This window comes from Protobothrops mucrosquamatus, unplaced genomic scaffold, assembly GCF_001527695.2.
Source record: "Protobothrops mucrosquamatus isolate PMUCROS unplaced genomic scaffold, P.Mucros_1.0 scaffold_164, whole genome shotgun sequence".
Classification (NCBI taxonomy): Eukaryota; Metazoa; Chordata; class Lepidosauria; order Squamata; family Viperidae; genus Protobothrops; species Protobothrops mucrosquamatus.
This window is the reverse complement of record NW_015386240.1, coordinates 290,595-308,611: the sequence shown is the minus strand read 5'-3', so window position 1 is coordinate 308,611 and position 18,017 is coordinate 290,595. Positions and strand designations below refer to the sequence as shown.

Genomic DNA, 18,017 nt, shown 5'->3' with positions numbered 1-18,017 from the left:
GATTAGTTCACATCCACAACCTCTAGGCAGCATGAAAGGGTGGTCGTGGCAGCACTTAACTCACCACGGGTAAAAATGTACAATTATCATCAGCATATTGACAATATCTCAACCTGTAGTGATGGATGATCTCACTCAATGGTTTCATGTAGACATTAAAATAGGATTGGGAAAACTGGAGTAAGCACCTACCCAAAACAGGGGCTGAAGGTCACATCTCTGGCTCCCAATCAACACCAAATGGAAATTGTCTCAAAGAATGGAGGCAAACCAGGACAGCAATAGAGATGTCCCCCCCCCATCAATGTAGGGATGGCTAGGCTGTGTTGGTGTTTTTGGAGGGGGGACATCTTTGCCTGACTTAGATGCTGGCTAGTGAGGTGGGGTTGGCTGGAGTGCACTGGTGTTGGATAAGCTCTTGAATGGGGACATGCCAGAATGGGGAACAGACATACAGTTTTTCTTGTGGTCTGCTCCTTCCGTTGTTCCTCTTCCCCCAACCAAAGTAGCAGGCAGTTCTGCGGGTTAGCCAAAGAGGAGGAAGAGGCTTCACTGGGACTCACCTGAGGGTTGTGAGGGCAGGAGAAATAGCACAGGCCTATATTAAATGCTGAAAGAAGAATGATCCAATGTACTATGGGTTGTCCAATTTCCTTTTAAAATTTATATACCGTACTTCATCAAAAGAAATATCTGCATATGTTGTTGTACTTCATTGTACTGTAAGAAGCTTCCTTGCTTTGTTCACATCATTTAACTGTGGTTTTATCAAGTAATGCAAATTTTTGCATTACCCAACACATTGAGCCAAGAATTGTGTTTTGTATAACATTTCAGTTTAATATACACTTAGCTAGCTGTGACTCAGAGTCATGCAAACACACCCATAGTCTTGACCTTCTTTATAGGTTTCAGGAAAGGTTTCACAAGCCATTTTTACTGATCGACTAATTCAGACCAGGCCTAAGATTGGTAATTCTGAATGACTCGATTAGTAAGAGATTAGAGAGGCCAAAGTAAACTGGTAATTAGCTTTCTCAGTGCTTACTTGGCCGACAGACTGGTTGGCCTTTGGCCTTCTTATTTGTGTACTGCATTTAAAAGCAACTTGAGGTTGCCTCAGATCAGAAAGCATGGAAGGGGGAGCAGGAAGCAACATAAACAAGTAGAAGAAAGTGTTACTTTGGAATCACTATTTAGCAAGGAAGTGTATCTATTAGGGGAAGACTTGTAAAACATGTGACAGTGGCCCATCAATTAGTTCAAATAGTAAAGCTGACATGAAAGCATAACAAGGTTAAAATTATCTTGCAAATAAGCTTGTATAGGATTTTACTGAGTGGACATTCTTCAATTGACAAAGAAATAATTGGGTTCACTGCCACTGCCTGGACTAGAAGACCTCCAAGATCCCTTCCAACTCTGTTATTCTATTCATATTCTGTCCTACCTTAGTAATGGCCAGCATCATGTATACTTACTGATAGTCCTTATTTAACAACCACTTGTTCAGTGAACATTTGAAGCTACAACAACACTGAACAAATGGTACTTATGACCTGTCCTTGAAATTCTAGCCCCTCTGCAGTTAATGTGATTGTGATCTGGGTGCTTGGCAGTATGAAAGTTGCAGTGTCCCACAGTCCTGCATATGATTATCATTTGTGACCTTCCCTGCAAGCTTCCCACAAGTTAAGTCAATGGGGAGACTGGCAGAGAAGCTCATAAATTACTCCAGTAAGTTGCTCATACTCTCCCCTACCTGGCAGCAACCATCCCTGGCCCTATGTTTTGATGCTGTGCCGTGCATGCCCTTGTACTCTCTTCCCCACCTAGCAGCATCCAGTTACATGCCTGCCAGCCTGCTTGCAAACCAACTAGTCTCACTTAACGACCCATCATCCTCACTTAACAATGGCAACAGTGAATCCTAGCAATGCCATTGCAAAGCAATGTGGTCAGGTGATGTTGCACTTAGTGACAGAAATTCAATATTGTTAACCAAGAACTACCTGTATAAATGAATTGCTTTAGTCAGAATAATAACAGAATAAAAGAGTTAGAAGGGACCTTGGAGGTCTTCTAGTCCAACCTCTGTTCAAGCAGGAGATTCTATTCCTATTCAGACAAATGGTTGTCCAGTCTCTTTTTAAAAGCCTCCAGTGATGAAGCATCCATAACTTCTGAAGGCAAGCTGGTTAATTGTTCTCATTGTCAGGAAATTTCTCTAAGTTGCTTCTCTCCTTGATTAGTTTTCAACCATTGCTTCTTGTCTTGCCTTTTGGTGCTTTGGAATAGGTTGACCCCCTCTCTTTGTGGCAGCCCCTCAAATATTGGAACACTACTATCATGTTGCCCCGGTCCTCCTTTCACTGGAGTAGATATACTCAATTCTTGCAACAGTTCTTCATACAGTATGTTTTAGTCTCCAGCTGCATAATCATCTTTGTTGCTGTTCTCTGCATCTTCCCAGAATTTCAACATCTTTTTTATATTGTGGTAACCGAAACTGGATGCAGTATTCTAAGTATGGTCTTACTAAGGCTTTATAAAGTGGTACTAGTACTTCATGTGATCTTGATTCTATCTCTCTTGTTACTGCAGCCTAAGATTGCATTGGCTTTTTTGGCTATTGCCACACACTGCTGGTTCACATTTAAAGTGATTGTCCACTAGGACTCCAAGATCTCTTTCACAGTTATTGCTACTGATTCAAATTTCACCTAATCTGTACCTGTACAATTGTTTTTTTTTCTTGCCTAAGTATAAAACCTTACTTTTCTCTACATTGAATTTCATTTTGTTAAATGGGGCCCAGTGTTCAAGGCTGGTCAAGATCCATCTGGATTTTCAGCCTGTCGTCTGGGGTTTTGGCTATTCCGAGCAGTTTAGAAATCTTCTCTTCTCTCCAAGTCCAGTGCTTTTCACTTATTTTCCTAGGGATGCAATTCTGTGCTTGTTTGAGGTTTGTTTGGGTTTTTTCAGACTTTTGAAGAGATTATTTCTGATCATGGGTAAGGAAAGAGGATGTTACACCTCTGCTCCCCATGCCTGCCTGGAAATCAGCTTAGTCTGGGGATAAGAATGCATATTTCCTGAGGTTGGTTATGTAAATGTATTTAAAAACTCATATACTGCTAATCTTTAAAGGAAGAGAAGATGATTGGCAATTCTTTTCTGGCACAGAAAGTTGGGAGGATACAGCAGCAGAGGAACTGTCCAATTGGGGCGAGCAGCATCTGGCAGTCTGAACTGAACACCTGTCATGTTGCTGCATTTCCAGCCCAGAAAGAATTTTCTCAAACAGTTTAGAGTCCAGCTGGCACCCATATAAGGCAGAGGCAGCATAAGGGCACAATGTAGACACACACTAGATTTTTCTGGCTTGTTAGCCTCTTCTAGCTTTTTTTTCCAAGCCTGATTCCTGAACACCCATACCCATATTGTGGGGAAAGTATTAAACTGACTGAGACCTTAGAGAACATCTGCTTACCAGAATAGAGTGTCCTTGGTGTAAAATGGTTCCTTTCTATTTTGCAGCTCCCCTCTCTCCCATTTTTCTTCTCTTAACGAAAACCATATTATAGTTGTTCCACTATAAATTAGTCAAAGGCATTGCACAAGCACTTGGCAGAAAATGTTTTGGGTGGAGGGGTGTCTGCCAAAACTTACTTTTTTTTTAAAGCTAAATTTCTTCCTTTCTGAGTGATCTCTTACGATTACACCCGGATAAAATTGTTTTTACTAAAAATAGAATTACTGTATATGCTGTACAGAGAAAAAGGAACGAAAGATGTAGCAAGACTGAAAAAGTCAGCAAATGTCATAAATCTGAATTTGCTATTTAAACAAATCTTTACACATGGACAATTGGATATTATTACTTTTTTAAAAAAAAATAAAGGTGGGTGTAATTCCATCCATTGGACTGAATATTGTTTTCCAGATTTTTTTTAGAGTCTGGGCAAGGTTTTTTTTTTATTTCCCCTGAATTTGAATGTAAAGGCAATATAACTTATAACAACAGCAAAAATCTGTTTCCCATAAAAGAACCATTGCCTCAAAGTGAGTGAGGTTGGGGCAAACCAATCCTGATTTGATTAGGACCGGAAAGGGTGTAACTGCATTTGAGTTCTGCTTCAAGATTCAAGACAAATGGATTAGATTTAGTGTGTGTGTGGGGGGAGTACCTATTTATCTCTACCGTTGGTTGGGAGTCAGGCCTTTTGTGGGCAAGACTGTGTTGACTTAGGATTACGGTTTGCTGGAAATGAGTTGATTTGCAGAAAGAACAGAAGATGGCTCTCATATATATATAGAACAATATCAGAAATAGGTGGGAACAGGGGGAAAAGGCTGGTACAAAGAAAGAGGCTGTTGTTCTGTCCCCGTCTGACCCACACACCCCAAACAGCCAGCCGAGGGTTAAAGACTTCTCCAGACACCACTTTACAGATAAGAAACTTGGCAGCAGCTCCGTAGCTGCCTGCCAAGACCTTTTACTTCAAAAACACAGAAACAAAAAACAATACACACAGTTTAAAGCCACAGCAAACTACTTCGCCAGAGATTCAGCTTTTGTCCGTCACAGAAGTCCAAATGGCCACCACCACCCTTTTATAGCCTGTGGGGTGTGGTCCAGTGACTCAGCTTAATCTCTGGCACGTCTCCTTTTCTGCTGCGCACGCTTGTTGCTCCTATGCTGGCGTGGATCCAGCCACAACTTCTCTTCCTCATTATCCGACACACCTGGCTCCTGGCCAATCTCAGAAACACCTGGCTCCTGGCCAGTCTCAGAACCACCCGGCTCCTGGTCAATCTCTTCTCCATCGGGAGACACCTGAGGCCTTGCCAAAGAGGAGGGTCCTGGAGAGGGAGGCCTGGCCATCTCCTCTCCTTCATGTTCGGAGCCTTCTTCCTCTGATAAGAGGGGCTCACAAGACGGAGCCACAACAGCTGTTACACTCCCACTCCCATATTCATTGATTTAAATGAACCCCAAATGAGCAGAATTTAACAATGGTGTCAGTCCTAAGCCCATATTTAGCATGCTGAGAGCTGAACTGAATTCCTGCTTGCATTGACAGGTTCAGCATGGAAGTATATCATTTCATTAGGATAAGACAGAACGAAGTGAAAGCTAAGAGCAGAAAAAGTGAATGAAATCCAAGCAATGTTAGCTTTGCCGCCCCAAAAGCTGTCTGCCTGGCAGAGAGTTTCATAATTAATCACACCAATCAATGCCCCCCCTCTTCCCTATGGTATGATAATAAAGCGACTGAATCTGCAGTCTTGAGAAGGGCTTCCCGGCTACTTGATTCAAATTGCAGGGTTAATATGGGATTTGGCTTTAGTTCATTAATCTGCTTTGACTGAATTTGACTGAAACTTTGTCAAATCAAAACTTACTTTCAGAACTTGGCCCAGGCATGTTGTCTATCAAAGCAGTACAGCTGTTGCTTATGAGGGTTTTGCAATACATTCAAGTGGAGCTTTTCACAAAGCATGTTAGGGTGAGCAAGTTGCTCATCACCATGCCTCTTAGAAGGCACAGCCAGCAGCTAAACTTTTCCAATTGTTTGCATTTATGAGCCAGCAAAAAAAAAAAAAAAAGACACCTTGCTTTGATGGCTGTCTCTACAGTAATGCTGCCAGTGTATGTTTTATTACTTCAATTGTTTATTATCAAAGAATTCTAACTTTAATATGATAAATAATATGCATGATTTGAAATTCTCCCTTCTAATTTTTTTTTTTTAAAGTTTACCTGACCTTTAGATTACAAAGCCAATTATGCAAACAAAGATGCTCTTTTTATGTTAGTGATAGGAAATGCTTTTAAAGCAGACATGATATCAGCTGACCATTAGGGTTAAGGTTAGGAAGATCTGATGTGGAATAGATAGTAATAGTTAAGCTCTGTTGTGTTTGGGGCAAATTGTACTTACATAAATAACATGTTATCTCCTTATATTCATTATTGCTTAATCGAATATAATTTCGCATATCGTCCAACATATGAACCAAACAAGGATAAAACCATAAGGGATGTATTTATACAACCCCTTGTAGGCTGGAAGAATATTCAGCAATAATACCGGCTGGATCAAAGAAGTGGAATGTAACCATTTAAGTACACTACATCACAACAATAGGAATATTAAAAGTTCATAAAATATGATTTTAGGCCTTATCATCATCACATAGTAATTTAATAGTGTGATTAAGAATATATAATGTTCTGCAATTGGATAAGTTGAAAATACAGTCACTAATCCAGATTACCAGAGACAAACCTTCTTCATTATGTACTTATTTAAACCTGAAGATTTTCAGGGTTCTTCACAAAGTATGCCCGAGATTGGCAGCCATTAGAAGGATCCTTCTTCATGCTTATCCCTGAGATAAAAGGTAAAGGAGTCCTGCGGATTTTACTCTGGTAGCCATTGCCCATAATAGTTCTACTGTTGCAACCTCCTCTGATTTCTGGCTGTGATTATGTGCCCTGTTAAGTTGTTTAAGAAAATGTCTGATTTGCATTGTTACCAATTTCATTTGCAGCCACTTCTACAATCACAAGCCAGAATGATCTAAAACAATTAGTTTAAAATTTCAGTCTTTGTACAAAAGCAATAAAGAATGATTTGCCATAGATTATTTGGTTGCTTATTGCTACTAATGCTTATTGTCTAATACATTAATTTATTGATGTAGAAATGTGGTAGGGAAAAATCTGGTCAATCCATCAAAATCAATTTTTTGTTTAAAACAGGACTCACCAATTTTGAATTGTAAATACAAATTTGTGGTTGAGATATGTTAAGAATTAAGGTCCAAAAAGCATTGAAACACATGCTCAGACCAGGAATTGGTGATCAGTAACAGAATCAAGTTCACAAGTCTGTTCCCATGTTCACTAGTAGTATTCCTAAAGTATCCTTTTTCAATTTAAAGGGGGCTAAGAGAAATTTTACTTAGTGGGAAAAAGAATCAGGAAAAAAGTACTATCTTAAGTCTAAATAGAAATCTTTTGTTAGAATCCAAACTGCTCCTATTCCAAAGTAGGTCATTCTTTAAATGCTGTATTTTCTGGATTTATCCTGCAGTAAGAAGTCTCAGACTATACTTTCAGTGAAAGCTCTAAGAGATACTCTCTGTGGCATCTATAAGTTGGTCTAGTAACCTGCTTTTTGCACAAACCCTAGCAAATTTTTCCTTTGTGCTGCAATTGCAAGACATAATTATGTATGGGTTATAATAGGACAGTCCTTTCTTGATGTTACTAAATGCTATTAATTTGCCTAAATGACAGTCTGTTGAAAAAGAGGTCACCAGATGGCTCAACCCAAACTTTGAAAGTTCTTCCAAGACATGCTGAATCAGAGACCCAATACAGATGACCAAACCATTCCATTCTGTCTAAATCCTATGTAATATTTGCCAAACCAAAAGGAAAATTTTGTTACACAGGAAGTAGAGGTGTGGATCTACTATGACATATAGCATTTTGAAATCCAAGTAAGAAGAAACATATTTGGTATGTTGGTATATTATGGTATGTGGGAATGACCTCAAGAGACAGGGAGAGGAAAGTAGCAGCAGGAATGTGGACGTGGCTAGTTTATGTGGATGTCCCTAGTTTATTGGACAGTAAAGGTGATGGTGAAAAAATATACTTTCAGACTTGCAAGACTTTATACTTTCTGTAAATGTGATCTTACAGCAAAGTAGAGGTAGTTTTTCTGCTGTTCTTCTTGTCTGAACTACATTGCCAGGCTAACAGTAGTACATATATATTTGCTGAAAATGCAGTAGCAACATTGAATCAAGCATTTTGACATTGCTTCTATTTGCATTTTAGCCTAAAACATTAACAATACAGTCTTAATGTTCACACTCCATAATGCAGTTCATAATTTCCCATTGCATATTATTTTACCATATCAAGTATGAGATCAAATAATGAACTATAGAAGAGCAACTGTTATCACTTCCAAAATCAACATTTGAGAACTAAGTACTCTTTGTTGACTTCAAAGCCATTGATTAGGCACCCATGCATTATTTCTAGGTTACACAGAAGGAAAGGTTACCCATGGAAACAGGCAAGAGACAGCACTGAACATGATGGTGCCCTCCCAGCTTTGTCTTGAAATTAGGAACAAGTCTAATTGCTCTCTTGATCTCAAAAGCCTACAATTAGACACCAACAGACTCTGCCAAAACAGCATAAAAAGACCATTTGACAAGATATATCTTCCTAGATTTTATACAGCAAATGTCTATCCAAAGCTCCTCTCTGCCATTTCTTCAGCATCTTCTTATAGCTAATTATCTTGGGTGTGCTTCTGTTGCTGAATTGTGTTGCAGGAACAAACACCATCGGTTTTAAAGATTTATTTGTGACTCCATTGCTTGGCACCAAGGAAATGTCCAGGACTATCTTCTGAACTCTTGTTTCAACTCAACTGATGTGGATCTTCTAGGACAGGGATGGGGAACTTTGGCTCTTTTATGACTTGTGGACTTCAGCTCCCAGAATTCCTGAGCCAGCATGGCTGGCTCAGGAATTCTGGGAGCTGAAGTCCACAAGTCATAAAAGAGCCAAGGTTCTCCACCCCTGTTCTAGGAGAATCTATTCATGGTGCAGAAGCCGTGATTTGGCCACAGATAAGATGTTTATGAAAATAATCACAGCCAGTCTGAAATGAGGGGAAAGGAAGTATATCCAGAAATATGGGATAGAGTTCTTCCTGCCTCTCCCCTAACCTTCTTATTGTGCATAGCTACATTTCAAAAGGCTACTGTGTTGACTGAACTACTGAGTTGCGACTTCCCCAACTCTTTACTGTTTCTTGATCATGTTGTGCCACTTCTTACCTCTTGTCTGGCAGAGATAGACATAAATAAAAACTGAAATCCAGTATTCTTCAGGATTCTGGAGGATTAATAAAGCAGAAGCCTGAGCTGCACCAGGAAGAACCATCACAACCCTGAAAATTGAAATGTTTATGAAATAAAATGTTTTATGCTGGCAGTTCAGTGTTATGACAACTATAAATGTTTAGATGTACTGTACTTGTGTTAATGATGGATTATTTCTAATATTAGATGAGTCACAGGAAACTTGGAGAGCAACATTCCTTCTGATTTTTGTTAGATAGTATAACAAGAATTTTCTTTTCTTCTCATTTCCAATTCATATCATATAACTAAAACACACTTTTAAACACTCTTCTTAATTTTGGTGAAAATAATTATACAACTTAGTAATAAACACAACACTACAATAAGCTTTCAAGCTGCATACCAAGCAAAGCTTCCCGTGAAGTTTTTTTTCAATTTCTGAGTTTTTGTACATTAACTGTATGAGATTTATTTATTTATTATTTATTTATTATTTAAATTTATATACCGCCCTATGTCCCTTATGGTACTCAGGGCGGTGAACAGGCAATAATAAAAATCACAGTAAATATTACATAAAAGCCTGCTCTAAAATATAAAACCCCTAACAAAACCCAATCAAAACTACGCCAGGCCGGCCGCATGGAACAGATGAGTTTTCAGGGCTCGGCGGAAGAGGCGCAGGTCCGCAATTGTACGTAGGTCGGGGGGTAGGTCATTCCAGAGGNTGCAAATACCTAGGTCCATTGCCATGGAGCGCTTTAAAAGTTGTTACTAACACCTTGAAGCGCACCCGGAAGGCCACCAGCAGCCAGTGCAGCTCGCGCAGGAGAGGTGTTACATGGGAGCATCTAGAGGCCCCCAAAATCCCCCGCGCAGCCGCATTCTGAACTAGCTGGAGCCTCCAGGTGCACCTCAAGGGGAGCCTCATGTAGAGAGCATTGCAATAGTCCAGGTGGGAAACAACGAGGGCTTGAGTGACTGTGCGTAGGGCGTCCCGATCCAGAAAGGGGCGCAACTGGCGTATCAGGCGAGCCTGATGAAAAGCCCCCCTGGCCACAGCCGTCACATGATCGTCTAAAAACAGCCGAGCATCCAGGAGGATGCCCAGGTTGCGGGCCCTCTCGGCGGGAGCTAATGACTCACCCCCGATAGCCAGAGATGGAACCAACTGGCTATGACATGACGCTGGAAACCACAGCCACTCAGTCTTGGACGGGTTGAGACGAAGCTTGTTCCTCCCCATCCAGACTCGCACAGCCTCCAGGCACCGGGACATCACTTCATTTACTCAACAAATGATGCTTCAAGAACTCAAATTTTCATACACCTTCCTATAGTTTCATCATAATTCTCCAAGACCTTTGGCATCTAGGGTCAAGCTAATGAAATTTGGCAACTGCATGGATACAATAAAAGACAGCTGTTTGGTCCTCCCCCCATGGGATCGAGTCTGATCTGTCTCCTCTCAGTTTGATCAACAACATTGCAAGCCATTGAGTTTCTGCTGATGTTCCCATTCTACCAACCAGTCCCACCGAAGGTGCCAGGAGTCTCACATACTGTTGGAGGAATGCAAGGACAGGAACAGAACACTGGGATAAAGGAGTGAAGGAACCAGAGGGAAGTTCCCACGCAGTGCAAGCAAGGTTCTTGGGAGTGTGGCTCATTCAGTTTCTTAATTTATTTCTGAATAAAGATGAAACAATCAACATTTTTTAGCAATACTAGTTTGTGTGGGCCTACTATGGTTTACATGTGCACAGGGCTCATGGTCTATGCACATAAGCATACAGTTCAGAAGAAATATTGGTGAATTGAAGAAATACTGCTGAGTCCTCCCTATTTGGATGGTCATTTCATATCTGCTGAGAAGTTTCTATACTTTTCCTCTTTCTAACCTTAATCCTAACCATTCATCTTTCAAAGTGAAGGATTCATGCAGTTGAGTGCCATTCATGGTTACTCAAATAATAGACCCCTCACCTTTCATGACAGTTGCCTCCCTCCCTTACTAACTGTAAATCCTATGAATTCTTTGGGATAGGTTTTCCGACAAATGTTCAAAGTTAAGGCAGTGCAATATTCCAGCTTCTCTATTGTGGGATTCAATGCCTTGTAGATTTTGTAACAATAAAACATATCACAGAGGAATTTACTGTAAGTGTCATTCAGTACTTATTTATCTGACATATTTATATGCCACTGTTATTATTTATTTTGAATTCTGTTGAAATTAAACTTGCTGAAACCATAGACTAGTTTTATCATTTGTAATATTATCCAGCTTCGCAAAAAGTTGGTGAATGAATTATGTACCTTCTGTTACTGCTTACATGTTCCCTCTTGAAATTTTTGCTTTGTGCATTTATTTGAAGAAATGTTTAACAAACAATACATCATTGTGTACAGTGGGGCAGATAATTTTTCCTCAAAATTATCAATTGGGAAATTGTTTTCCTTATGACCAGCTTTTTTCTAACTGTTACCTTCTGTTCAAGATGGGGGTGAAGGGAATTGTAGTCCAATGGATCAAGAAGTCATTTAATGGAGGAAGGTTGTCTATGGGTTTTTTTTTGGGGGGGGGGTTTACAATAAATAGAAAAATTTGCAACAGAAATTTGCCAACCGGTTTCATTTAACAATTTCTGCAAAATAAAATAAAAAAAAAAAACACTTTTAGCATTTGGTCAGTGTCGATAATATAACCCTTACAGTTGCTTTGGTGTTAAAGTAGGTCGCCTATCAGTTCCTCTCTCCTTATGCACCATGTTGATGGAGGAGGGAGATATAACTTTTTCCTCTGATTTGGAGTGCAAATTGGTCAATATGGCCGACTACTAATTTTGAGCAGAAGGACTGTCTTATTTGGAGATTAAAGGGCTGTCCCCGTTCATGGATTATTACAGTGTACATTCCCAGAAGGACTGTACATGATGAACAACTCATAACTGAGACCAGAATACAATCCACTGGAGAAGGAATTGGCAACCCATTATAACATTCTTTCAAGAAAACCAAATGAACATTCATAAGGAGAACATAACTGTCAACATGATATTGGAAAATGAGCTCTGAGATGAAAGGTATCCAGTAAAGTAATGGGGAAGAGCAGAGGACAAATGTGGCTGCTTGATGTGGCTAGATTAAAGCAAAAAGGATGTTGTGCTGCTGCATATTGACCACAGGCAAAAGAAAAGTTGGATGCTGCAAAGATACATATTTCATTGGTATGAGGAAAGTCAGAATCATAAATCAGGGCAAACTAGATGTTGCCAGAGCAGAAACATCAAGGCTGAGCTGGGAATCAGTGAACTGAAATGTACTGGAACATGTCACTTCAGATCAGAGGAGCATCAGATCTACTGTTATTAGGAAAATCAGAGAAGAAATGGAGGAGTCATTATTATTACAATCAGGACACAGATACAATCTCAAAAAGATCGAATGATCTCGATTCAAATCCAAGGTGAAGCAATCTGTATTATAGTGATTCAAGTCTATGCTTTTAGCACAGGTGCAGAGGAAGCATAAGTTGAACTATGATTCTATGACGATCTGCAGTAACTGGATGACAACCCCACCCCACCCCACCCCAAAGATACCCTACTAATTTTTGACTGGAATGCTAAAGATAGAAACAAAATAGCCTCTGGAATAATAGGAAAATTTGGGCCCCATGTGCAAAACAAAGCAGGAAAGAGACTCATGGAGCATTGCCAAGAAAACCCAATATTTGTAGCAAATATTTGGACAACATTGGTTGGACAATATGAAAATCAAGTTGGCCATACACTCTGCAAACAAACTGAGAAGCTCCTCAAAGAAAGAGAGAACAAGATCTGGTTCTAGCTGCAGCTCAGATTATAAACTCCTTGCAAAATGTATGATTTCAAAGACACTATTTCAAAGAAATAGTTTCTGATGGACAATCCTGATACCCACTGGGCCACAAAAAGTCGAAAGCCACTGAATGATTGAGCCAAGAACAAAAAGGCTGCTGGCAAGAGTAAGGCGCCTGCACCAATTTTACTAAAAATAACCCAAAAAAGTGAGAGGAGGATAAATTGAACTCTCCAGGAGATGTCAAATAATCTGCTGTTGTTTCTGCTGTAGTAAAATGTAAGAACAAAGTGAGGAGTGGCCATTGTTTATTTTGGCTTCCTTGAATTTAATTCTTTTGAGGACGCTACATAGTTCCTCAGTTGGCAGCCATTACAGAATAAACAAACATTGCAAAAGAAGGTGGTCATAAATTGGTTGAGAAGAACAATTTGTCTACAAACTTTTCAGCACTAAGACTGCAATGAACTTTCTTTGCCATCCTCCTTGCACAGGTGTGGGGAAGTCATAATACCAATCTGTTATGTAATATCATACAAAAACTCAGTTAATATATTACTCAAATGTACTTGTTCTGATTTGGGATTTTTCTGATTGTTCTCTTCTAAGTACTTCCTTATCTTTTGTTGTGTTTTATCCCAACAACTCTGCTGCTACAACCTTTGTTTTATTTTTATCTTTTTTATCAGAATATATATGATGGACAAAAGCTTTTTGATATTTCTAGAAATATGTTTTTATTTTCTAAAAAAATATATAATTAATTAACAAATACTTCTAGTATCTTCTTTATCTCCCAAAATAGCTCTGGGCACCAAAACATGTTCTTAGACAATAAAAATGTGTGGTTTTTATTGAGTGTGTAAATTGAGTGTGTAGTTGGAAAATGTGATTACCTCCATTGAAAAAAGAGATGAGATGAGAGAGAGAGAGAGAAAGAGACACACACACACACACACACACACACAGAGAGAGAGAGAGAGAGAGGGGGGGGGGTAGCTAGAGAGATAGATAGATAGATAGATAGATAGATAGATAGATAGATAGATAGATAGAAAGATAGAAAGATAGAAAGATAGAAAGATAGATAGATGATAATGATAGATTTTGTAGAAACAGCGTAACCACTTTCCCCCTCTTTATTTAATTGTTTAGATAATATTCAGTTTAGTTAATTATTTCTACTTCCCAAGCATTATTTGTTAGTTCATCTGAATTCTCTTTGAGCTCTTTTTAATGTGTCCAGTAATATTAATATTAATAATCAGATAAATACATTGGTGGAATTCTCTTTTACTAAAGGAGGCTGAGCAGTGGTGGGATTCAGCCAGTTCACACCACTTTGGCAGAACCGGTAGCTAATTTTTTGTTGCCCAGGCCCAGAATGGACTTCTGGAAGCAGCATCCAACAGAGAACCGTTTGTTCACATATTTGAATCCCACCACTGAGGCTGAGACACAGTTCCTTACACTCTTTATGCTCAGCACAGATGGGTTAATTTAGAAAAGGCCAAAAAGTCAAAATGGCACCCACAAAGATGTGATTGAAGTCTCACAAATAAGTAATATTTTAATGGTAGGAGAACTTATGACTGGGTTAATTCCCCACCAAACAAGAACACAATAAGGGCTGAGAACACTTACTGGTCATGAAATATGGAGTAACTACTTTGGGAGGGGAGCTGAGAGCTTAGAATCCCAAACTAGAAACCCTTCATACTGTAATATTGAGAAACAGTGCCAATTGTAACTTCCGTTTCTCATCATTTTGATTGCAGAGGACAATGGACTTCAAGATGACTCCAGTTCTGGCCTTTGTGCATCAAGAATGAAAGGAAATTTGCCGAACTCCTGTTTTAAGATTTCTGAAGAATGGATGGAGAGCCTTTTACCTCCAATTTTTTTTCCTCTGGAAACTTCCCTTCCGAAATTGGCATTACCTTGGAACAGAAAACTACATTTGCCTTTGTGATTTTACTGTTTATTTTCCTTGGTGCTCTCATTGTCCGATGTTTTCGAATCCTCTTAGACCCTTACAGGACTATGCCAACTGCCACCTGGACAGATGGACTTGAGGGGTTAGAAAAAGGGCAATTTGATTATGTTTTAGCTTAGAGCCAGAAATGTAGCTATTTAGAAACATTTCTTGTTCTTACAGAGGAAAAAAAAGCTAAAATTGGATGAACAGATGGGGAACAGGGTGAGCATTTAATGAAAACATGCCTGGGTTTATCATGGCTAGCTATTGCCCAGCTGGAAAAGGGTGATGGACATAGTTTCTGGTTTGTTTTTCTGTCAAACTATTTGATTAATAAGAGCTTCAATTCATATCAGTGCCATGTAAGACTTCAGTCCTGTTCACAAAATAAGCGACTCATCTGGTGGCATGATTTGTTTTGAAATGAATGCTGATCTAACCTGCAGTCTATGTTTTGGCAGATTTCAGCATCTAGTCAGCCTTGGAAGTCCAAGCTCCATTGCTAGACTGGATAATTGAAAAAAAAATATCCCAGAAGAAGCCAGAAGATAGTTTTAAGATACAGAAGGATCTTGACAGACTTGAACATTGAGCACTATCTAATAAAATGAAATTCAATGGTGAAAAATGTAAGGTTCTACATTTAGGCAAGAAAAACCAAATGCACAGGTATAGTATAGGTGGCACCTTGCTCAATAGTAGCAATTGTGAGAGGGATCTTGGAGTCCTAGTGGACAATCACTTAAATATGAGCCAGCAGTGTGCTGCAGCTGCCAAAAAAGCCAACACAGTGCTAGGCTGCATTAACAGAGGGATAGAATCAAGATCATGTGAAGTGTTAATACCACTTTACAATGCCTTGGTAAGGCCACAATTGGAATACTGCATCCAGTTTTGGTCACCACGATGTAAAAAAGATGTTGAGACTCTAGAAAGATTACAGAGAAGAGCAACAAAGATGATTAGGGGACTGGAGGCTAAAGCATATAAGGAACAGTTGCTGGAATTGGGAATGTCTGGTCTCATGAAGAGAAGGATGAGGGGTGACATGATAATAGTGTTCCAATATTTCAGGGGTTGCCACAAAGAAGAGAGAGTCAAGCATCGGACCTGGATATCTCCGAGACCGCCTTCTGCCACAGGTTACCTCCCATCGGCCGGTACGCTCCCACAGAGTGGGTCTCCTCAGGGTGCCGTCAGCCAGACAGTGCCGGCTGGNAAGCGGGTCTGGCCTAGGGAATTTTAGCGGGGTTTTTTAGCCTAAGGGATTTTAAAGGGGTTTTAAATTACTTTTAATTTGACATATTTAAATATTTCGTTTTAATTAAATTTTAATTAGGTATAACATGTTAGTATTTTATCCAATTGTCAGCCGCCCTGAGTCCGCAAGGAGAAGGGCGGGATACAAATGTAAATAAAATAATAAATAAATTATTCTCCAAAGCACCTGAAGGCAGGACAAGAAGCAACAGATGGAACCTAATCAAAGAGAGAAGCAACCTAGAACTAAGGAGAAATTTTCTGACAGTTAGAACAATTAATCAGTGGAACAACCTGCCTCCAGAAGCTGTGAATGCTCTAACACTGGAAGTTTTTAAGAAGAGACTGGACAGCCATTAGTCTGAAATGGTATAGGGTTTCCTGCCTGAGCAGTAGATTGGACTAGATGACCTCCAAGATCCCTTCCAACATTATTATTATTATTATTATTATTATTATTATTATTATTATTATTATTATTATTATTATTATTATTATTATTATTATTATTATTATTATTATTATTATTATTATTATTATAGTCCTTCCCAAGGACCTGGGATAGGCAGATGTGGATGTTTGATGGTATTACAGATATCGTCGCAGGATGGAAGCAGTTCCTAGTAAGGCCGCCTTTTGCAATTGACTAATGGCGAATTTGTCAATGCCAATGGTGTTCAAGTGGTGCTCCAGTTGTTTTGGGATTGCACCCAAGGCACCTATTACTATTGGTACTACCCTTGCTTGCCTTTGCCACAGTCTTTCTATTTCTATTTGTAGGTCTTTGTATTTTGTTATCTTTTCCAGTTCTTTCTTGTCTATTCTGTTGTCTCCAGGCACTGCCACGTCCACTATCCAGACTTTTTTGTCTTTCTTATCGACAATTGTTAAGTTGGGGTTGTTGTTGTTGTTGTTGTTGTTATAACACCAAAGTTAACTATTTTTGTAACAGTGCCAAGAGAATTGAGGGAAACAGCAGAAGTCAGCTTGAAGGCTCAGGTTCTATGAAGGTTTTGCTCCATCTTCTCACCTCCAGAGCTGCTTCCCTACTTCTTCAGGAAGGATAAAAAATAAGCAGCAGAAAAGAGCAATAGAAGTACTATGAGGCTCCAGGGAGTAGCAGAAAGCACGAGCAGGAAGTAGGCCTTGGCTGGGCATGCGCCTGTTTCTGGCAAGCTTTGACGCCAGTCTTGGCAACCATATCAGCTTGATGGGACAACAATGCATCACCTGTTTTGCAACAACAGGCTTACTTTGAAAGCTGCAGGTAAACAGATGCAAATATGGCATAAGCTGAAATTTATCTACCCACACTTGGAAGCTGCAGGTAATCGGATGCAAATCTGCCCTAATCTATGCACACTTGACATGAAGCCAAGTTTTATTTTATGCTCCATGGTTACCAAAAGGAATTGGTTCTCAGCATCTTTTTATATAAACTTTTTGTACAGCTGCTCTTCAATAAATCTCACTTTTTCTGTATCTGTTCCAACTCTTTGTGCTGTACTAACAGAAGATGTTGCTTGCACTGACATAGTGATCTGTGTAAATAACTATTGTTTTATGACTATTTACAGTAATGGTCACGTCAAGCCATCATGTGAAGTTAAACATTTTATCTCCTTTCCTTCTTCTTTTCTTGTTATATAAAGTTTTTGAGTGTAAATGAAACAAGCAATGGAACATGCTTTGATTTCTACCAGAAAACATGTTCGTCATTAAAAGTCTAGACTCTTACTTTGCTTAAGCATTCAGAATTTTTTGGAAATGGGGTGGAGTCGGAATCTGATTCTAAAGCAAGGAAACCTAACCATGATGACATTTAGGGATCCAGCTTTGGAGTCTAAGATACAAAGTGGAAAAATTCACATCTGATGTTCCCCAGCCTGAACATGTTACTCAATACTCTTTTGGGAGCATAAAAACTAGTAGCAGTCAGTTGCAAGTGACACTATCATTCTTTTTGGAAAACCTGATAGAATTCGGCATTGATATTTGTATTTGCCTCCACATCATACTGTCAATCTTT

The 18,017-nt window shown here is 39.3% G+C and overlaps 1 protein-coding gene across 1 annotated transcript; it reads left to right on the top strand.

Annotated features, from left to right (window-relative positions):
- Positions 1–14,622: 14,622 nt before the first annotated feature.
- On the top strand, positions 14,623–14,865 carry CTXN3 (cortexin 3). Its single transcript, XM_015821411.1, has one exon. The coding sequence runs from the start codon at positions 14,623–14,625 to the stop codon at positions 14,863–14,865; it is 243 nt and encodes an 80-aa protein (XP_015676897.1).
- The last annotated feature ends 3,152 nt before the right edge of the window (positions 14,866–18,017 follow it).

Coding starts and splice junctions, on each gene's coding strand:
- CTXN3 (XM_015821411.1), top strand. CDS start 14,623: ATGGATGGAGAGCCTTTTACCTCCAATTTTTTTTCCTCTGGAAACTTC.